The 22,625-nt window shown below is 33.3% G+C and overlaps 1 protein-coding gene and 1 non-coding gene across 3 annotated transcripts; one reads left to right on the plus strand and one right to left on the minus strand.

The window, feature by feature from the left end:
• Positions 1 to 10,848: 10,848 nt before the first annotated feature.
• Ets97D (DNA-binding protein Ets97D) lies at positions 10,849 to 21,801 on the minus strand. 2 transcript variants are annotated; one of them, XM_090118609.1, is made up of 11 exons: positions 21,487 to 21,801; positions 20,579 to 20,677; positions 18,895 to 19,013; positions 17,323 to 17,476; positions 16,087 to 16,222; positions 15,253 to 15,378; positions 14,492 to 14,565; positions 13,928 to 14,007; positions 13,073 to 13,199; positions 12,021 to 12,174; positions 10,849 to 11,533 (listed from the first exon to the last, which is right to left on the minus strand). In XM_090118609.1, the coding sequence occupies exons 1-11, from the start codon at positions 21,632 to 21,634 to the stop codon at positions 11,413 to 11,415; spliced, it is 1,338 nt and encodes a 445-aa protein (XP_089974735.1). In that variant the 5' UTR covers positions 21,635 to 21,801; the 3' UTR covers positions 10,849 to 11,412. The 2 variants fall into 2 exon arrangements, with proteins under 2 accessions (XP_089974735.1, XP_089974734.1); XM_090118608.1 differs by having other exon boundaries at positions 18,895 to 19,016.
• Positions 18,421 to 18,493, plus strand: TRNAV-UAC (transfer RNA valine (anticodon UAC)). Its single transcript has one exon. It is a non-coding gene; the product is annotated as a tRNA-Val (tRNA).
• Positions 21,802 to 22,625: the final 824 nt, after the last annotated feature.

The following is a 22,625-nucleotide window of genomic DNA, read 5'->3' on the forward strand; positions in this document are numbered from 1 at the left end:
ATAAAGAAGTTTCACTTCTTATGTGTGTACACGCACACTTTTTTTATATAATATATCGTTGTTATTGAAAAAGTTAAAATGTAACTAACTAATAAGTATTGTAAATGAATAGAGGACGTAAAAAACATTTTCTCCTCCAAATATTTCATGTAAACTGCACTTCATTCAAAAATGTTTGTGACCACTGTCAGTAGGTAAAGAGGTCATTGTACGAAATTCTTTCTGCTTCGTGACCGGACTTTAGTACGTATTTACTCAATAATTGTATCTTAAGTAGTAATTCAGCATGGGCGTAGCCACGGTGGGGCTGGGTGGGGCGCTTACCCTGGCTTTGATCTGGTAGGTACTAATTGTGAAGGGGAGTGGGCGTGGGCGTGGGATTGGGACTGAACGTGGCATATGGCGTGGGAGTGCGAGTGGGCGCGGGAGTGGGAGCATGAAAATAAAAATGATTTTTTATTGTTGCCCCACCCTGAGCCCATGGTCATAGGTCCCATAGTCACTATTCCACGCGAAAGAAGTCGCGGAGACAGCTAGTAGACAAATATAATCAGGAAGCTTTGAACTCCTAAGCTCAACCATAAAAGATAGACATTTATGATGTCGGGAGATATTTTTTATATAATATGGAGAACATTTCTTTCATACTTGATTTCTGTGTAGCTTTAACCATTAAGATACACGCATTAAGAACGCACACGCGACGAAAGCTTAAAAATGGAGTTGCTGCTCTGCTCACGAATATGAAAAATAATAGTTATTTAGGAAATATATTTCATGTGCAGAATTGACCTCTACAGATTTAATATAAGTAGGTATACATATATTTAGATTCCAATTTCCATGTAACGTTAAATTCGACTATACAATAACTAACAGACAACGCAGGTTACTCTCGTTTCCGTAAGTTGAGGCGGCTACATATTCGGTCCTAATAACATGACTTTTTGTGAACGAAACGACAGCGCGGTTTAATTCGATGGCAACACCATCAGAAAAAAGGAAATATTTTTAACTTTGAAAAAATATTATGATTTACACTATTATTAATACTATTTTAACATTAACACAAAATATAAGACTGTGAGTGTGTAAAAATAAATCCAGCTAGTTTCACATCACACTTATGTTTATAATTAGGTATACGACATGAAAATATATTAATTACCAAGCAATAATCATACAGATAAATACTGAACAAAAGTATTAACAGTCAAAGTATATTATTACTAACAACATGTAAATGATGAAGGAATAATAATTATCAACGAACTAACCTTTTTGTATTAGAGTCCCGCCTCGTGATCGAATTATTAAAACACGAAGATTTTTTAAAATGTAACCAATGAACACAATCAATATTAGATTAACTGTAATGGTGTCAAGTTTGACTTAAAATAATATACATCTACCCTCACTTTTAAAAATGTAGTATATTCACACGAATTATAAGCGCACCTTATAGGGAAGGGAAGATTTATTATGGGTTAAAGAGTTAAATAAATAAATAACATAATTATATTTAAATTATTAATTTTTAACATTGTGTTCAGTAGTGTTAACATGTAAATTGATTTGATTTTTACGAAATCTCATAGATGGCGCTGAATCAAATTTGTCTTTATAGTACTAAGATTCATTAAACAGTTTCTCTGCCCAAATTACGTAAATGACGTAGTTTTTATAGTGTAAAGCTAGATAATAGCATGGCTTACTCAAAAACAACATTTAAACATGAGTCTTTAGATTGTACGCTGTCGTAGTACACGGAATACGTAAGAAAAGTAAAGGTTCACAGCTCCTCCCCCGGAGGTGATAGCATGATAATATGTTTAAAAAAACCTCACTTACCTGTTAGTAATATTCATGCAAAATTTGAAGTCAATCTATGCAGTACTTTTCGAGATTAGCTCGGACAAACATACAGACAAACAGACAAACAGACAAACAGACAAACAGACAAACAGACAAAAATTCTAAAAACTATATTTTTGGCTTCTATATCGATTATAGATCATGGAATATGTATTCTTTTAAAAAAATATTCAATGTACAGTTTTGACTTTCCTACGATTTTATTATATGTATAGACTAGCTTTCCGCCCGCGGCTTCGCCCGCGCTTTCAAAGAAAAACCCGCATAGTTCCCGTTCCCGTGGAATTTCCGGGATAAAAGTTAAAACCTATCCTATGCGTTAATCCAAGTTACCCTCTATGTGTCAAATTTCATGAAAATCGGCTTTCATTTTTTGCGTGAAGAATTTTTTTTGGAAACAAACTTTCGCACTTATAATATTAGTAGGATAGTAAGGAAAAAAGAATTCGAGGAATTGCTTGAAAACAAAAATCAATGACGACTATAAAAAATATGCAGATTGCCCTGAGATATGAATTATATTAGATAATCGCAAAACTGCGTCAAGGCTTGTGCAAACATGAATAATTTATAATATTAATTATAATTTACTATTAGAATATATTCAACTAATATTAATATTACGTAGTAGCTGCGCCCCCCGGTTTTACCCGCATTGCTCCGTTCCTGTTGGTCTTAGCGTGATGATATACAGGGTGTCCCACTGTTGGTATACTAAGCTCAAAGGAGGTTATAGTTTTGCATACGCTGATTACGTAAAAAATACTTATAAAATTCCAGACGCATTTTTTTTCAAATAGATGTATTTTTAAAACTCTATGTTGTACACCCATAACAAGCAACCTGCCCAACTTTGCCACCAGCACGTGACCTATCGTTTAAGATTATGTTTTCATAGACAAAATACTCACATTAGAGAAACGGTATATGCCGGCTGCGCTAAGCTAGAGAAGAAAACATGAATTTTCAGGAAAAATTTAGCAAAATTTTTTTGACGTTATTTTGTTGTTTAAGTATTTTTTACGTGATCAGTGTATGCAAAACTATAAGTCCTTTCACGCTTAGTATACCAATAGTGGGACACCCTGTATAGCCCTCCTCGATAAATGGGCTATCTAACACGGAGAGAATTTTTCAAATCGGACAAGTAGTTCCTGAGATAAGCGCATTCAAACAAACAAACAAACTCTTCAGCTTTATAATATTCCTAGGATTCCGCCTGAGGCTTCGCCCGCGTTTTCAAAGGAAAACCCGCCTATATCCCGTTCCCGAAGAGGAACTATGCGGGTTTTTCTTTGAAAATGCGGGCGAAGCCGCGAGCTGAAAGCTAGTCGTTCATAAAAGTAAAGGAGAGTTGCTATTTAAAAATTATTGTAGGATAATTAATGTAATACCTACCTATTTTTTAGATTTCTATCACAGTAAGATAAGTAAAATCAATTTGGTCTTCGTAGATACATAATATTATAACATAGAGAGCAATTATTGCAAGGTAATTTCACCCATCCAAATTAGTACCGCACCAACCGTTGCTTACTAACCTCGGATTATTTTTCAAATTGTCAAAAAAAAGACAAAATATAGAATTGTGATTTGTGGTATTTTGCTGTTTTTTATGATTTGTCATTTATTTTATCTTTATAAGAATAAAAAAATATTGACTTTTCCTTATTTTGGAAATGATAAATTTTAATTTTATTGTAATGAGTTCCTTTTCCTGGTTGTTTACAAATAAATTAAACTGAAATGTCAGTTTGAAATTAAAAAAACAATGGTTTTTTTTATTTTTTTTCCTACATCTAACTAGATATATTTGATACAGTTGTAACATTTGTGATGTTTCATCACGGACTGATAGATCATGATTTCGCTTCAGATTTTAATGATAAACTAGTCCGCCCCGGCTTCTCCCGTGGTACATGTTTACGTTTTCTCTCCATAAGAACCATCCTCGTACATCAAGGTATAATATAAAAAAATACGTGTGGCATTCGAGGACTGCCGCGGTAAAGCTATTGAAAGAAAGAAGAAAGAAAGAAAAAACATTTATTTCAAGGACATAATCAACATAGCATCGCATCGCTGTGCCGGTTGGAGTGGGGGGTGCTAGGTTTTTTCGTTACGGAATTTTAACATTCGGTTGCCGCGCTCAAAGTCTGTGATAAAAGCTAAGCAATAGCTTAAAAAATAAAAATCAAAATCGATTCAGCCGTTCTCGAGTTTAGCGCTTACCAACTCATTTAGCGATTCATTTTTATTATAATAAAGAGATGATATTTTAATCCAGTCAATTATTCATATTTTCATCACAACGCCATAATAAGTGTTAACAAAATTTACCTACCAAGAAATTTTTCCTTTGACGCACGAATCCCATATCATCATGTAAATAATTGATCGAACGTTAAAAAAGGTGTATAAATTATATTTTAATAATTCAATAAAGATTCTTTTAAAAACTTCCTCAAGTTAAGCAAACGAGTGGACCGCATCATATGTTTACTTATTATAAGTTAGGTGTTTTGAAAACACAGGTCAAGTATTGGAAAAGTACATGAACACTTAAAAGTTTCCGCAGATATTACAATAAGAAAAAAATACGTGTGGCACTCGAGGACGGCCGCGGTAAAGCTATTGCATCGCATCGCTGTGCCGGTTGGAGTAGGGGTTTTAAGTTTTTTCGTTACGGAATTTTTACATTCGGTCACCGCGATCAAAGTCTGAGATAAAAGCTATGCAATCGCTTAAAAATATAAATTACTTACGCCCCGCGGTTTGGTTTCAGCCACGGATGAACCCGCGTGCAAAATGTCACAAGTAGGATTTGTACATAATCTTTATATATAAAAACTAGCGGCCCGCCCCGGCTTCGCCCGTGGTACATATGAAAAATAGATGTTGGCCGATTCTCAGACTTACCCGATATGCACAGAAAATTTCATGAGAATCGGTCCACCCGTTTCGGAGGAGTATGCAGACTAACATTGTGACACGAGAATTTTATATATAAGTAAGATGAAAGTTGAAACCTGTTTTCTTTGGTCACAGCATCACGCGGGAATGGGTGGACGGATTTTGATAATTATTTTTTTATAATATTCCTTGAAGTATGAGTGAAAGAAAACATAAACACGTACCAGGGGCGAAGCCAGGGCGGACCGCTAGTATTCAATACATCTAAGAATCTGTCGCAAATTATTTTGTATATATTGGTAAAAGCATGGTAAAAGTTAAAACTGTTATGACGATTCAAAAGTGCTTCTAGAAGAAGTCTAATTGAATAAATACCTAAATGTTTGAATTTATAGCGCTTATTGATATGGGTATCTCGATTTCGATTTCAAATTAAATCGAGATACTCGAGATAGATGGCGATGTACTGTTGACGCCCTTTGCCCCACCTAGGGGCCTTAGGATATTAAGTAAGTATTGATATGGGTGTCCTGATGATTATATGTATAATATTATTATGTACTAGCAAACCAGGCGAACTCCGTTTCGCCACCAGAGACACATTTTCTTTTCTATAAACCTCACGGAGCCCGAGACCTTTCCAACGAATACAAAACCATCGAGTACAAAACCGTGGAAATCGGTTCGTGCGTAGTTATAACTTATAAGTAGCGTCAGGAAGGAAAACCCGACTTATTTTTATACATACCTAAGTATACATACGTAGTAGATTATTTTTTTTGATATTATATTTGATGATATTTTTTGGTATGATGAAGTGATTTGGGCTATCCTACTAATACATATTATAAATGCCAAAGTTTGTATAGGTATTTGTTTGATAAATAAGAACGAACCATAACTATTTAAATAAGTAGGTACTTACCATCGAGGTACTTACTAACTTTTCACCTGCAGCTTCGCTCGCGTGGTCGAAAGAAAAATTTGCCGATCCGATTTTCAAGAAATTAAGCACACATAGAACTTAGAATGTAACTTTGATTAACACATAGGATAGATTTTCTTCCTAAAATCCCACGGGATCTATGCGGGTTTTCCTATGAACACGCGAAATTTCATATATTTCAATTTTTTTGTGTGTTTTCGTTCTGTTATTTTATATTTATCAATTATTTATATATTTTAATTATTATTGTACCTCTTAATGTGAACTTAATGTAGGTAATTTCCGAAAATTAAACGACTTCAGATAGTGATTAAAATGTAATTGTTTTCATTGAGTCATTATTAATTAGGTAAATGAGTTTTTACAACTCTCGAAGGAAATTTAAAATGTGATAAATATTATACTTATAAATTTATCAATAATTATTGCAACATTTAGTTAGATATAGTGTAATTTATTGTTTTAGATTGTAATAATTTGGTACTTTTAAAGATTTGGACTTGTTAATGAAGTGAAACTTCTTTAGAAAGATTAAAAGATACTAAAATCGTCGCCTTACGCCATGACGTGACGGTATCGAGAGGTTTAAGCGGGAAAGCGTAATGGCTGGTTCACACTTTGATTAGTGCGAGTGCAGGTGATGAGTAGTACTACGTGTGGACAGCGACTGTTTAGTGCGAGTGTTTAGTAGGCTGTGTAGTAAAGTGAATAGAAGCGTGTTCTATTTTTTTGCGAGTGGACTGCGAGTAGCCACGTCCCGCGCGCCTTCCCTTCCCCCTCACTCGCAGCGTGCCTGCACTCGCACTAATCACCTGCACTCGCAGTCAATTGGACACTACTCGCACTACACACCTGCACTCGCACTAATCACCTGCACTCGCAGTCAATTGGACACTACTCGCACTACACACCTGCACTCGCACTCATCACCTGCACTCGCACTAATCAAAGTGTGAACCAGCCATAACAGACAGACCGACAGAGTTACTTTACTTTAGTAGTGTATTTGCATTATGCATTATCTGTGGATCATAATATTTACTAAGTGGGTATTTGTAAAATAAATGCCAGTCTTGATTCTATCCAGTGTACGTTATTTATTCCCGTATTGATTTCCTCATTCATCTTTTAAATATAACAATAATACTAGTAGGGATTTGAAATTTTAAATGTTAAAATCCGAAACAAAACTCTCCTCGAGAAAATTAATTTATTGTGAACTTGAAAAATAGAGTAAAAAATTGATATATCAAAGATGAAATCAATTAAAAATTCCCACGCGGTTATAAAATCCATTCACAAGTTGTTAAATTGTAATTTTTGTAATTATGAAAGCAAAAAAACAATGGAAAATATGTAAAAATGTGTATTTTTAAACTTCCTATAAAATATACTGTCATCAGAGTGCAATGAACTTTTGTTATCTTTTTAAGTTAAATAATTGCTGTCATGAAAATCGATCATAAAAACAGATATCAAATCATTTTACATTTTTTAAATATCTTTATAACTATGTATTTAGTCGTAATAAATTTTAGGGTAAAAATAAAACACAAACAAATAGAAATAAACTTTATTTTTCATTTCAAATAACAATTATAGGTATATTAAGAAGAGCTGGAACGTCAACACATTTACACATTGCACATGTTAGGCCGGGAGATACTGACACAAAATTTCGGGTCATTTGTAACAGGATGGCGGTCTAGAGGGGTCTTAGTACGCAATGACAAAAAGAAAAATGATGGTCAGAACGCTGGTACCGGCGGACTAGTCGCGTGGGCGTTAGTCACACTCGTCGGATAAATAGCGAAAGTCCAACGATTTGTAACACAAAAATTTTAGAATTTACCGATAGCCCTTAAAAAAGATGTAGGCGGTAGTGTCATGCCATACAGTTACGATGTGACTTACAGTCCGCCATACCGACGTGAATGCGTTGATTTAAAAAAAACAATTCAACCATTTGTACCGGGCTCACTTTTGCACAGGTAACAAAAATTTTTTTTCGCCAAACAATTTGTACCAGTATTGCATTTGGATTTTTGGAGAGTATTTGATAAAATGTGACCATTATTATATTTGCCAAAAGTTAGCCTGGTACAAATGTTTGAATTGTTTTTTTGAAGTAAAACTTCTTTAGGCGCGACTAGGGAGTAACTCAGATTTTTTTTCTGACGGAAGTAACGCTGTGTAGTTTCCGCCATTTAAAAATAATAATTCTGATTGGTTGTAAGTATATGTCATATACTACACGCTTCTTGACTTATACGCCAGCTAGTGGCAAATATCATAATCAATTAGGATTATTTATTTTCAAATTTTCAAACGGATCAATTGTGAATAGCAAAGTGAATGAAAAATTCAACAGTTTTAAAAACATTATTTTAAATTGCAATATTTTTTGAAAATCTCTAAATATACTTGTTTATTTATTACTTTTAAAATAAGTAAATTAAAAATAAATTTTCTGACAATTGCGACATTTTATAATATTCAATAACAAGGTTATATTGACATGTGCGTTTTACTTCAATCGCGCGTAAAGGTTACACGCACACACTTTTTTTTTAATCAACGCATCGCGTCGGTATGGGGGGCTGTAAGTTACACCGGAAAAGTATGGCATGACACTACCGCCTACATCTTTTTTATGGGCTATCTGTGTAAAATTTTTGTGTTACAAATTGTTTGACTTTCGCTATTTATCCGACGAGTTCGACTAACGCCCACGTGACTAGTCCACCGGTACCAGCGTTCTGAGTTCTGACCATCATTTTTCTTTTAGTCATTGCGTAATAAGACCTCTGTAGAACCGCCATTCTGTTACAAATGACCCGAAATTTTGTGTCAGTATCTCCCGGCCTATGTATGTGTCATATTTTGCAATTGTTTATAAATACAGGGTGATGTAATTGGTGTAGTACGAATATCTAAAAATCTATGAAGAATTTTGTGATACAGTAAATGGAAGAATTATAGACTATTTTACAGTATTTAATAAAATCATTTAATTTTTTGTTCATTTTCATTAGAAATGTCAACTTTTCTCACCAAGGTGGAAATTTGGATGATAAGGTTCTTGTTAGAAAAATATAAATTTTGACTAAAATCGGCATTTTTTTTTTCAAAAATCAAATTACTAATTAATAATCAGAGTTATCACATTATTAAAAAAAATAAGCCAAACTATACACAATTTTTACCTACTTGATGCAATCCTCAAAGATCATGGACATAGTGTATTGCGCCTTCCCCCATACCATCCAGAACTCAACCCAATAGAGTTACTATGGGGCATAATTAAAGGGAAAGTAGCATCACAAAATGTGAACTTTAACTTGAAAACTGTGGAAGAATTATTTAGAAAGGAAGCAAATGCTATTAGTCTGGATATGTTTAGTGACGTTTGGAGAAAGACGCGAGAACATGAGGAAAAATATATTCAATTAGAACCAAAAGTAGATAATAATTACACTGACTCATTTATAATAACATTAAGAAATTCCGACAACGAAACATCGAGTTCTTCGAGCGATGAAAGTTACAGTGAAGTAGAAGATTACGATTATGATTAAATAGATTCTTCTTCTTCTCTATAGATACTGCTTTCTGAATTGGTGGTAATTGTTAAAACTGTTAAACTGTTATGACGATTCAAAAGTGCTTCTAGAAGAAGTCTAATTGTATAAATGTTTGAGTTTGAGTTTAAAACCAATAGTGTGAAAATTATACAATAAACATGTAACACATATTTGTTAGCGCGTATTGGTAGGTATTACGTACTTACTACAAATATAATATTTCTTAGATATCTTTACTCGACCAAAGTCAGGAATTTAATTATTATTTGATAATTGAATGATTATTAATACTTTTATCCAATTGATTATTATTAGAATAAATAATTAACTTCATCAATTGATTTACTTTTAAATTATAATTTTACAGGTAAATTATGAGAGCTTTCATAAGTAATTATATTTGCATATATATTAGGGTTGTTGAGGATTCCTCTTCCGCTTCCTCATAATGCGGAAGTTCCGCAATATTTTGGGTTCCTCTACCGTTACCGCATCCTCAAAAATGAAAATAAAAAAATCCTCTTCCGCTATCGCTTCCTCAAAATTTAGAGGAAATTTATGAGGATGCTGATCCGATCTGGCGGCGAATTTACAAAGCCTATTTAAACTATGTATTTGAGTTACGAGTCGGACTCTACTAACGAACAAGAGTCTTACCGCCATATTTATATCTGCGCCTAACACTTATCTCTAAACATAATAATATAACATTTTCTCCCATACTCAGAAGAAACATATTTTACCAAATAATGTTTGTCAAAAGTCAATTTGAATTAAAAAACAAACAGGTTTTTTAAGCTTACATAATATAAATATCTACCAGTTAGTTCTTTTTTTGTGGAAATCGCCTAATGTCGCTTCTGGCACTGATATAGATTAGGTTTTTTCTGTGGGTTTTTTCGAGTAATATGCATAAACAAAAGCTCATCTGAGTCCGGCTCGTGACTATAGTACTTACAGGCTTTGTAAATTCGCGATCGGGCGAGCTAACCTCCCCTAACCTTAAACATCAATATGTAGAGACAGGAGAATGGCTTTTGTTTTAATTTTTAATTTTAAAAGTTTTTGTTTTTTAATTTTGATTATAATTTCCTATCATCCTCATCCTCATCCGCTTCCTCTTCCGCTTCATCATCCGCATCCTCTTCCTCAAAAAAATATCCTCTTCCTCATCCGCATCCTCTAAATTTGTGTGTGAAAATTCCTCTTCCTCCTCCTCTTCCTCATAATCACTTACTCAACAACCCAAATATATATATATATATCTACAACGCACCCATTTTACAATTCAAGTCTAAAATGAAACTAGAGTCGCATTTATTTTTGAACATACTGTAAGTGAAATTGCATAAGTGTGAGTACTGTGAACATGCCAGCTTTCCCTAATTTACCTTATACTTATTTGATGTAAAAAAGTGCGAATTCAAAAAAAATAATGGCAATGTTTGGCGCCAAATTATATGTTAATTTGACGTCAAACATTCGCATTTTTATTTTTATTATGACATAGGTAAAAATAAAACACAAACGAACAGAAATAAACTATATTTTCATATTTACATAAAATCAATACATTTTTCTTAACTTATTTTTTAACTGACTTTCCAGTAATCCTACTTATTTAATACGATATAAAACTAAATTAACGACTTGACAAGGAAATTTTGAATCTAAAATACGATAACATTTGTTTGTAATGTTAATTTAATTTAAATTCTTAAAAAAATTGTATTCAAAATGAACCTTTTAACAAAAATCATAAATAAATCGCGTTTAAAATCCGTTAAACAGGTAATAAATCGCAATTAATATCCGTTAAACAGTTAATAAATCGCAATTAAAATCCGCTAAATATGTAATAAATCACAATTAAAAGCCGTGAAACAGGTAATAAATCGCAATTTAAATCCGTTAAACTGATAATAAATCACGGTTAATTACCGTTAAATAGGTAATAAATCGCAATTAAAACACCGTCAAACAGATAATAAATCCCGTTTAAAATCCGTTAAACAGGTAATAAATCCCGTTTAAAATCCGTTAAACAGGTAATAAATCCCGTTTAAAATCCGTTAAACGGGTAATAAATCGCGTTTAAACCCCGTTAACAGTGTATCGGTTTGTCTCGCGGTGCATCTCCTGCACGAGCTCCGCAAGCTCGTCCGCGCCGTAGCCGAGCAGCTGCCGCAGGTCGCACACGAACTTGTATACGAACCTGTGTATTTATTTATTATTTTATTTAAATATATTATTAAAAAAAAATTCTTTATTGACATAATAATTAAACAGGTCAGAATAATGAATCCTTCGGCTCCCGAACTAGTTTAAAACTGTGTCTCAGGAGCCAGAGGCTTCTCATTCATAATATTATGTCTATAAACTAAACTAAACTAAAAGCTCTAAAATAACAAAATTAATGAAGAGGTAAGTAACGCTTACAATTTAACAATAAAACATAACATATTGAATTTTTAATTTTTATTACTAAGGGCCGATTTTTCAATGCTTGGATAAAACTTATCCGTCCAATAAAGTATTACACGATAATATAACAATGTCACGTGAACTGTCAAATACGGGCAATTAGAATACGTTTTTAAAATGGTAGTTTTATACATTATTCGACGAATAAGTTGGATTGAAAAATCAGCCCTAAATATTTCGCTTTTTTGCCGCTTGTAATAGTTTCAATTTAAACTCACCTCTTAGCCGGCACTTTAGCGATCATATCCCCATCGTAGTAATATCTGAGTGCCCGTGAAAGCTTCTCGTAGTTCATGGCGGGTTTGTGTTTGCGGGCACCCCACAACCGTGCTACTCGTTCCGGCTCTAACAACCGGAACTCACCCTCCGTGCCTGTATAAAGTTTAATGTAGTGTGTCAGGGGCAATAGGGCCGTATCAATTATACGGGGCCCCCGCGCCAAAGGGGCCCCCAACGTGCTTAAGCAAAAATTACTAAAAACTTCCCAAAATTTTTGAAGTGAAACTTCTTTATCGGGGTTGGAAAAAAATTTAGTGTAACATTTTTTCGATACGCGTGTCATTTTTCCGTTACGCGCCATCTTGTTCTTATCCCTACCACGCGTGATTCGACGTATTTCTGTAAAGTTGCATATATAGTAAATTATTTTTTGAAAAAATAAGGTCATAAAGAAGCTTCACTTCTTACGTGTGTTCACTAGAACACGCACACATTTTTTTTTAATCCTGGCAGGATCGCCATGCAATGTTCGTAACGGAAAAATGTCATACGTAACGAAAAAATGTTACACTTAATTTTTTCCAACCCCGATAAAGAAGTTTCACTTCAATAAAACACTTTGGCCCGACTGTAGGCTGTATTATACTGACTTAAACTGCCGACTTTATTCAAAACATCAGGACTACATATTATTTACACACACATACAATATATTACACACTACGATCTACACAATGGGCAGCGTTGGCATAAATAAATATTTCAGAATATTTTAAACACGATTTTTTCACATTTTTTGGCACGATCTCATTCCTATATTATGTACTATGTTTTTAGATTGTATTATGGAAACCAAATGGTAGATAAACATACATATATAATTATATATTACATGATGGACTATAATTTATTTTTTTTATACAATTTTCACACACGGCAAGATCTGATCCCATACTAAGCTTTCGCTTGTGTTATGGAAACCAGATGGCTGATAAACATACATATAAAATTTTAAATAACCCATACCCCATACCCCATACCCCATACTCACCATCCCATCGTATCAAGTTATAATGCTGTGCACTTGTCAGTAATTCCAACAAGAACTGCCATAATTGCACTTGCCCGTTGTTACCGGCGCGTGGAGTGTAGCGGGCTTCGTCTGAACCGACGAGCGGCTGGAATTCAATATAAATAAATATAATTCAATATAAATTAATAAATGAATAAATATTTATTTATTCATTTATTAATTTATTCCCAAACAATATCTATGAAAAATAATGACAATAATTACAAAGAAAGAAATGTTATGGGACAACCCTTGATTTGATTTGAATTTGATATTTGAATTTGAAATTTGAATTTGGAGTTTGAAATTTGAATTTTGACATGTGACATTTGAAAGTTGAAATTTGAATTTTTAAATTTGACATTTGAAATTTAAATTTGAATGAATGAATGAAGAATTCTTTATTACACACAAAAATACAGGATTACAAAATAAGGGCAATACAAGTTAAAATATGTACAGAGGGCGGTCTTATCACTGTAAGCGATTTCTGCCAGACAACCCGCAAAACCATAAGGATTACATATTTTATGGTGAAGATGCATTAAATTTAGGTACATTTTGCTTTAAAATTGAATACAATTTATAATAAATTTGAATTTGATGTTTAAAATAATCACACAAAACATTATTGTGAAAATAACTGAAAAATTAAGTATTTTAGCTGTTCGTATACACGGAAACAAATATTTTTAAGAACAGGATATTTCACAAAAAATTAAAAAGCTCATTCTATTACAGAACATATAAAATGGCGTTGATAAATCAAAATGCATCTATAAAAAATGCAATCTCATCAATTTTAGTCCAGCATATACGGTTGTATACACATACCTGTTTATGCCTTTTCTTTATAGCTGAGTGGGGAAGTTCTAACGGGTCTCTTGAGGGAGGGTCGTCAGTTTGAACCACGGCTGAAAAATATAATTACAATAATATATATTTAAAACGGTATTTACTAGCTTGTGCCCCGCGGTTTTACACGCATTGCTTCGCTCCTATTGGTCTTAGAGTGATATAATATAGCCCATATGTTGACCCGACCTGTTATTAATATTCATGCAAAATTTTAAGTAAATCCATGCAATACTTTTTGAGTTTAGCCCGGACATACACACAGACAAACAGACAAAAATTATAATAACTATATACCCAAGTATTCTTTAAAAAAAATCATCAATGTACAGTTTTTACTTTCCTACGATTTTGTTATATAAATAACTAGCGGTCCGCCCCGGCTTCGCCCGTGGTACCTACATGTTTAAACTATCCTATCTCTCAAGTTGGATCGAACTGCACTTGGTGTGCGAATTTTATTATAATCGGTTAAGTAGTTTAGGAGTCCATTGAGGACAAACATTGTGACACGAGATTTAAGATATATTGAGATTAACTTACCAATAAATTTACATTTTCTCAACAGCTCGAAATGTGTCCAGAATAGATCTCCAGGATCAGATGGCACTTTTTCTCTGAAAGATAATTCAATAATATTGTAGATAATTTAATTTTTAATAAATTACTTTTTAAAACAACTTTAATCTTCTTATATATAAAAATGAATCGCAAAATGTGTTGGTAAGCGCATAACTCGAGAACGGCTGAACCGATTTCGATAATTCTTTTTTTATTATATTCCTTGAAGTACGAGGATGGTTCTTATGTAGAGAAAACGTAAATTTGTACCACGGGCGAAGCCGGGGCGGACCGCTAGTAACATATAAAAGAATGAGATAGCTAAAAAAACATTTTAAGGTAAGATTACCAATTATAATATTTATTAAGTATAGCAGATTCCATGTAGGATCGATAAAAATATTAAATAGCACTGAATTGAAGGTAGGATAACTAAAAATATTTAGTAGGACATTATTAGACGTAGGATTACTAAACATTTGCAAAAACACAATTTTTTTACATTAATTAGATAAAAAAGAGCTTGTGTGCCGAGCACACGTGTCCGAAGTGAAACTTCTTTGGCTTTCCATAACACAAGCGAAAGCTTAGTATGGGATCAGATCGTGCCGTGTGTGAAAATTGTCCTGAAGATTTAAAGATACCAAAATCGACGCCTTACTCCATGACGCGACCTTGAAATTTTACTCTTAAAGCGCCTAAAATTTCACTTAAAAAATACAAAAAGAAAGAAAGAAACTCACTTAAAATCGGAATGCGTTATATTACACAAATCATGGCCGCTAATATTCCAATCTGACAATTTGACCCCCGCGAGATTGAACTGACGGACCGCCCATTGAATCCACAGTTTTACGTGTTGTACTGACCTGAAATTTAATTATATAGAAATAAACTATAAAACATATAATTTACTTGAAAATAATTATTGAGAAAAACTCAACAATAGAGGTGAATTTAATTGAGATGAAACATTATATTTGTCACTTTTATAATTCGTTCGTGCGTAGCGTTCTCCAATCAGCTCAAATCAATTATTTTTATAAAAATAAAAAAGTTTTAGCCTTATCTAAGTACGTTAACAATATCTAGATATCTCTCCATCTTTTTTAAATTAAAATTATTAACCCTTCTACCCTAACCTAGTTTGTGAAATTGTCCTGAAATATTTATTTATTTTACCCCAAAAACCTCACTACATCGATTGATCGTTAAGTGTCAAGGTATTGATCTATCAGTCGTATTTTCTATTAAAAACTGTATTTTTTGCCCTATTTTTTAAACGGCTCATTAGGTCTCATTCAACTTTCACGTGCTCCAATCTATACTAATATTATAAAGCTGAAGAGTTTGTTTGTTTGAACGCGCTAATCTCGGGAACTACTGGTCCGATTTGAAAAATTCTTTCTATGTTAGATAGCCCATTTATCGAGGAAGGTTATATATCATCACGCTACGACCAACAGCAGTGGAGCCACGGGGGAGAAACCGCGCGGAACAGCTAGTCAGTTATAATCGCCCTTAATTCTAAATTTTCCCAAAACAGAAAAAATACCCAAAAAATACAAAAAACTCACCACATAGAAGGATCGTCAGGTATCTTAGCCTTCGCGTGTTCGGATCTAAAGTGATCGTCCACTAACCACTTGACGGCCACCGCGTGGCGCGGCTCCGGGGGGGGAGATGGGGCGAGTGGGGGGGAGACTTCTACCACTAAATATAATAATTACATAAGAAATAGTTGAAAAGAAATTGGTTGTTTGTAAAGTAGATTTACGATCGAGATGTTTACGTGATAACGTCTTATTGGTGGCAGCGCTCGAGATGAGACGGGAGATCGGTCCGTCTCTCTCTCGTTATACCTGCGATCGCGCTCGTGAGGTTTTGGTGTGACACAAGTTTCTGAACATGTCACCCGACTAAAACGATTTTAAAAACGTTATCACGTTAAAAACACAATAAATACGATCAAATTATTGTACAAAGCATTATATAAACATTCACTGTAATCTTTATCAAATAGCATCGTCACTTTAAAAACAACTGCCGAACCAGCCATTATATTATATACCATTAACCATTGAGATATACATATGGAAACGACACCGCCTACATCACTTATGCTTAAAAAAACCGCTCAACATACGCCATATGTTGAGCGGTTTTTTTAATGGTTTTAAAGTGAAACGCATCAAATATGCCTTTGCGTTTGTTACGATATTGCACAAATAATACGGAAAAGTGCAAAGGAATAACTTTCATCGGTAAGTAGTTACCGAACTAGATAACAATTTTTAAAACTTAGAGCAAAATAATGGCGCACAGATTTTGTTCGTGGTGTCTCCTCCATACGTAGTAATATTATCTCAATGCCATTAACAGACATTTACCACTACATCCATTCCTTGACCATCACCATTACTGCAAGATATTCATTATTTATTTTATGATTAAACATAACTTTTCACGAACACGTATAATATGATACATTCAGCACCACTTTTACCAACCGTACCAAGCATGACCAAAACTTTTACCATCACTTCCATAGATTCACATTCATTACCAGACTTTTACCATTAGCTCCCACTTTTAACATAATTTTTAAAACCAATCCTAACATCCACCATTAACAGACATCACTTATTTTATTATTAAACATTTATTGTACTACCACAATCTAACATACACCATCACTTACGACGTTCATCATTTTTTTACAATTATACATCCCCCTTTCCACTTTTACCACTATTTACCACTTTTACCACTATTTACCACTTTTACCACTATTTACCACTTTTACCACTTACCCTCATCACCAGCAGGCAGTTGGAGCAGTTCCTCATCAGGTTTCAAAACATCCATAATATTGATTTTCCTTTGAGATGGTTTTATCTGAATATTGACTTGAACTACCCCAGAGCCACGAATGCATTGTTCCACAAGTGTTTTGTGGTTTTCTAACTGAAAACATTAATAAAATATAGTTTAAAAAATACTCTATAGTACGACTAGCGGTCCGCCCCGGCTTCGCCCGTGGTACCTACATGTTTAAACTATCCTATCTCTCAAGTTGGATCGAACTGCACATGGTGTGCGAATTTTATTATAATCGGTTAAGTGGTTTAAGAGCCTATACGCACTATGCGGGTAGCCGCATTGCGGGCAGCCGTCCGGCTGACCGCAAGCACAATTATGTACGTAATATTCATTTCTATGCGCACTGTGCGGTCTGCGGTAGCCGCATCGCAGTGCGCATAGAAATGAATATTACGTACATAATTGTGCTTGCGGTCAGCCGGACGGCTACCCGCAATGCGGCTACCCGCATAGTGCGTTTACGCTCTAAGAGTCCATTGAGGACAAACATTGTGACACGAGATTTATATTATGTATTAAGATAAGATAAACACATGAAATCATTGTATTGTTGCCGATCCTTAATAAGTGCACAAAGTTTGAATTAAATCTGTCCATATACATACAAACATACGGGTAAAGCGAGAATAATAGAGTTAAGAAGATAAAACGTATTGTTAGAAAAAAACGCGTTTTAATTCAAAGAAAAGGGTGTGGGAAAATTATTTTCTTGGTTTTTCATTTAGGGCCGATTTTTCAAAAAACTTATTCGTCGAGTAAAGTATTATACTACCATTTCAAAAATGTATTCTACTTGCCCGTATGACAGTTTACATATTGTGACATTTTAATATGTTCGTGTAACACTTTATTGGACGGATAAATTATTTTAACCAAGGATTGAAAAATCGGCCCTTAATACTAAATTGAGATTACTATAGCAGCGACTTCCCATGATTTTACAAGCAAATTCACACTATCGGTCGACATAAGATAAACAATTTCTTTTATCTTGTGATATAATTTCTAATTTCGTATCTCTGCCAACGGGTTCCGTGGTGTAGTGGTTATCACATCTGCTTTACACGCAGAAGGCCGCCAGTTCGATCCTGGCCGGAATCATATCTTTTGATATTTTTTCCTTTTTTTTTTGTAGCCATTTATTTTAAAAATTGATTTAATTTTACACAGTATAACCAATACGGAATTATAACTTTTTTTTTGTAGCCATATAGTTGAAAATTGTTTTAATTTTACACAGTATAACCGATACGTAATCATACCTTTTTTTCCTTTTTATCAAATTTAAAAACAAGCCATAAATATTTTTACATGATTATCAATCAATCAAATTTAATTTAAGCAATAAAACAAAACATCTATCAAACATGCTTTAAAAATTGAAATGAAATTATTTCGTCACCGATCCTTGATATGTGTACAAAGTTTGAATTAAATCTGTCATTTTATCAAAATCGAGTCTAAAGGAGTCGGTTACATACAAACATACAGATAAAACTTACCAATTTAGCATCTTGCAGCCAGAAATTATAATCTGATAGATCCGTATTTAATCGTTTTTCTAACATTGTCCGTAATTGTGATAATCTTGTTCTTATGTCCATTAATTGTACTATCACTTCTTCTGAAAATAATTTATTTATAGTATTATAAGGGTGAAGATTTTGTGTGTTTGAATATGGTAATCTCAGGAATTACTGGTATGAATTGAAAAAAATATTAATTGCTGACATTTAAATATAGTAATTTTCTACTAGTAGACTAATTTTCAATTTTGTTTCAATGTATAGAATTTGCATCTTTAAAAGGGTTTGACGCATTTGGTGCACTTCTCAACTTGTACACCATGCTTAAATGGTGAACTTAGCAACTGGTGCACTTCTCAAATGGTACACTTCGCAACTGGTGCTCTTCTCAATTGGTGCACTTCGCAAAATGTGCACTTTTTATCATGAGTGGAGATTTGGAAAAATTGTTTAAAAATGAAAGAATCTTTTGTTTTGCGTAGGTTATTTTCTTAAAAAATACAATCAACCTTTTAATTAGGTACACTCTTACTCAAAAAATTTTCAATGATCATATAAAAGTCACCCGTAAGTTATAAAAAAAATTGTGAGAAAGATTTACCTAAGTACTGCAAAATCATTATAATAAAATATATAAATAATTTTAATTAAACTGCATAAACACTACAACATTTTTATTTTTTACATATATAAAAAAGTCCCTCGAAATCATATTCATTATCATTAAATAAAAAAAAAAAAATTTTTAGCATAAGTTCATAATAAAGATATGATAGGTAGGTATATTGTACTCTTTCTTACAATTTTTTTTAAGTTTCGTGTGAATTTTTATAAAATTGAATTTTTTAAAAAACCATCGAAAATTGTTTAAGTAAGAGTGTACCTAATTAAAAGGTTGATTCTATTTTTTAAGAATATCATCGAAAATTGAAAAAAAATCATCGAAAATTGTTTGAGTAAGAGTGTACCTAATTAAAAGGTTGATTGTATTTTTTAAGAAAATAACCTACGCAAAACAAAAGATTCTTTCATTTTTAAACAATTTTTCCAAATCTCCACTCATGATAAAAAGTGAACATTTTGCGAAGTGCACCAATTGAGAAGAGCACCAGTTGCGAAGTGTACCATTTGAGAAGTGCACCAGTTGCTAAGTTCACCATTTGAGCATGGTGTACAAGTTGAGAAGTGCACCAAATGCGTCAAACCCCTTTAAAATATTAATTGGTACATTTAACAACTTTTCTTGATATTTTACTAAATTTACTTCAAAGTAGCCCCAAATTTAAAGTTATCCCAGTGGAGACAAATACAATAATTCAAAAATCACAAAAATCTATTCAGCCATTTATTTTCATTCATGTAACTAACACATTTTTTAGTTATATATATAACTAGCTGTGCCGCGCGGTTTCGCCCGCATTGCTCCGCTCCTGTTGGTCTTAGCGTGATGATATAATATAGCCTATAGCTTTCCTCGATGAATGGGCTATCTAACAACAAAATATTTTTTTCAAATCAGACATGATATAGTACTTACCTTCCTCAATAAATAGGCAATCTGACACCAAAAGGATTTTTCAAATTGGACGAAACGTTCCTGAGATTAGCACGTTCAAACAAACAAACTCTTCAGCTTTATAATATTAGTATTAGATCTTACCACTAGATTCCATAGTTTGCATAGCGTCTTCATCTTCAGGGGTGTCGGTGAACACAGCTAACGGAGCTTCCAGTATTTCTGTACCTGTCTGCATCAAGCCTGGAAACATGTTTTAATAAATTAGTTATTTACATAGAAAATGTGATTTTCTACCATTTTTAGGAATTATGAGCAACACTTAACAAAATTGTTAAGTTTTTGCATGATTGTAAGATCTGAACATATAGTCTTATTTTATTTTCATTATTTCTTTCAATCTTCGTATTTCTGGAACTTTTTTTGCATTTATATACCACCTTATTTCAATGTTATAAGTTTTTTTTTTCCATAAGTGTGTTAACTCATTGAGCCCCGAACGGCCCGATCGGTCCACGACACAATAGATTTTCTATTGTGTCTGTGATTCCGGGGCCTGAGTTATTAACTTATTATTTTTAATTAACTGCTTAAGTTTATTAAAAATAATAAGAACAACACAGATAATGTTATATGAATTATTAATTTTAAGTTTCTTATAATAATCAAAGTATTGGTTTAACATACTTAGATAATATCTACACATCTCAATTTTATACTGTTTCTCAGAAGTTAGTATAAGATAGAAACTGGACATGGTTCTACTGCTATTTTTACTTTTAAAAGTCTGGTTAAACAAGTTAAAGTTTATAAATTTATAAAAAAAAATCAATCGCAACTTTTGTTTTTTATAACCTTGCCCCTTGGAGATGGAAAATATCCACGATATTAAAATTTTAAATTAGGAACTAGTTTTTTTTTTTTGGAAGCAATAAGCAATTTGAAATCATGTCAAAAAATAGGCCTAACTACATACTACATAGCCTCGCGTCGGGTCTAGAATGTATCAATGCTAATAATGTCTAGAGTACAACAGAAATAGTATACTATACCTAGATCGGATTCCGTGACGTATTGAGGAATTATTGATAAGGCGTCGTTGGATTCAACATTTTCAGCAGTATCCGAGTATCTATTTTCTATTGTTTCCATTTTAATGGATCTAACATTCAACAAATCACTTATGTCCGTCACCTCCATTTTGAACACAAGTAAGTGCTCACGTATATGTTAAGTAACGATAAGAACAGTATTTAAAAATAAGTTGAAGTGAAAATAAACTTTTTCCAATGTTTATTTGAAAAATTATAGGAAAAGGAAATTGATTGCCCACTTCCGCGTGCACTAGACGGGAAACCATGAAGGGAATGACATTGACAAGATATTCTGCTATCTATTGTCTATTACGTAGGTAGAGGTAGAGATTGTCTAATCTAAAAATGAACGCCCTTCCACTAAACTTAATTGTTTCAATGTGTGAGGACAAATAATTATTGAACCACTTTTATATGTGTGCGCGCGGCGATTCTATTGCAAACTTTGACTTTCGCGCACTGATTTGTCAACTAATCGGGCGATCAGTTCAGGTGCCTAGCATTGTATGGCGGGGAGAGTGCACTATGTACGGAATGACACGTCCGTTCTGTCGTGCATCGCGTCATTTATGCACTAGTTGGCCAACTGGTCCTGTCGTTCGGGCATGGACAGGACTGGAGGACTGAACGACCAATGAGGCAGACCAATTTGTGTGTATTGCGTCTATACACGTACTTTGAATGTGAGCGTAAACACAGTGGAGGGGCGTTCATTTTTAGATTAGACAATTTCTACAATAATTCAAGTTATATTTTTTGGATGTTCATAATTCTTTTTCATTCTTGATTACATTAATTTCTATGTTTTAATGCACGCATGATTATTTTAATTTACATTATTTGATAATATTTTCCTAAAACCTCTTCAACATGTTCATCATGAAATTGGAAGAATGTAAATTTTATAGAACATTTTCGTTATTGTTAAGTTTATAATAAAAAAAAAATGTTGTGTGGTTTTATGAAACCACGGTAAAAGTGAAACTGTTCGAACGGTTCCGAACACTGCTTTGTGTAGCGCATGTCGCTGTGTGCGCTACACAGACCAAAAAGTTTGAGACGATGTAATAAAAGTTTCACTTTAATACCTAGAATAT

Source organism: Colias eurytheme, chromosome 30 (assembly GCF_061535395.1).
Source record: "Colias eurytheme isolate Ceu_HAF_F1 chromosome 30, ilColEury1 Martin Lab GWU primary, whole genome shotgun sequence".
Lineage (NCBI taxonomy): Eukaryota > Metazoa > Arthropoda > Insecta > Lepidoptera > Pieridae > Colias > Colias eurytheme.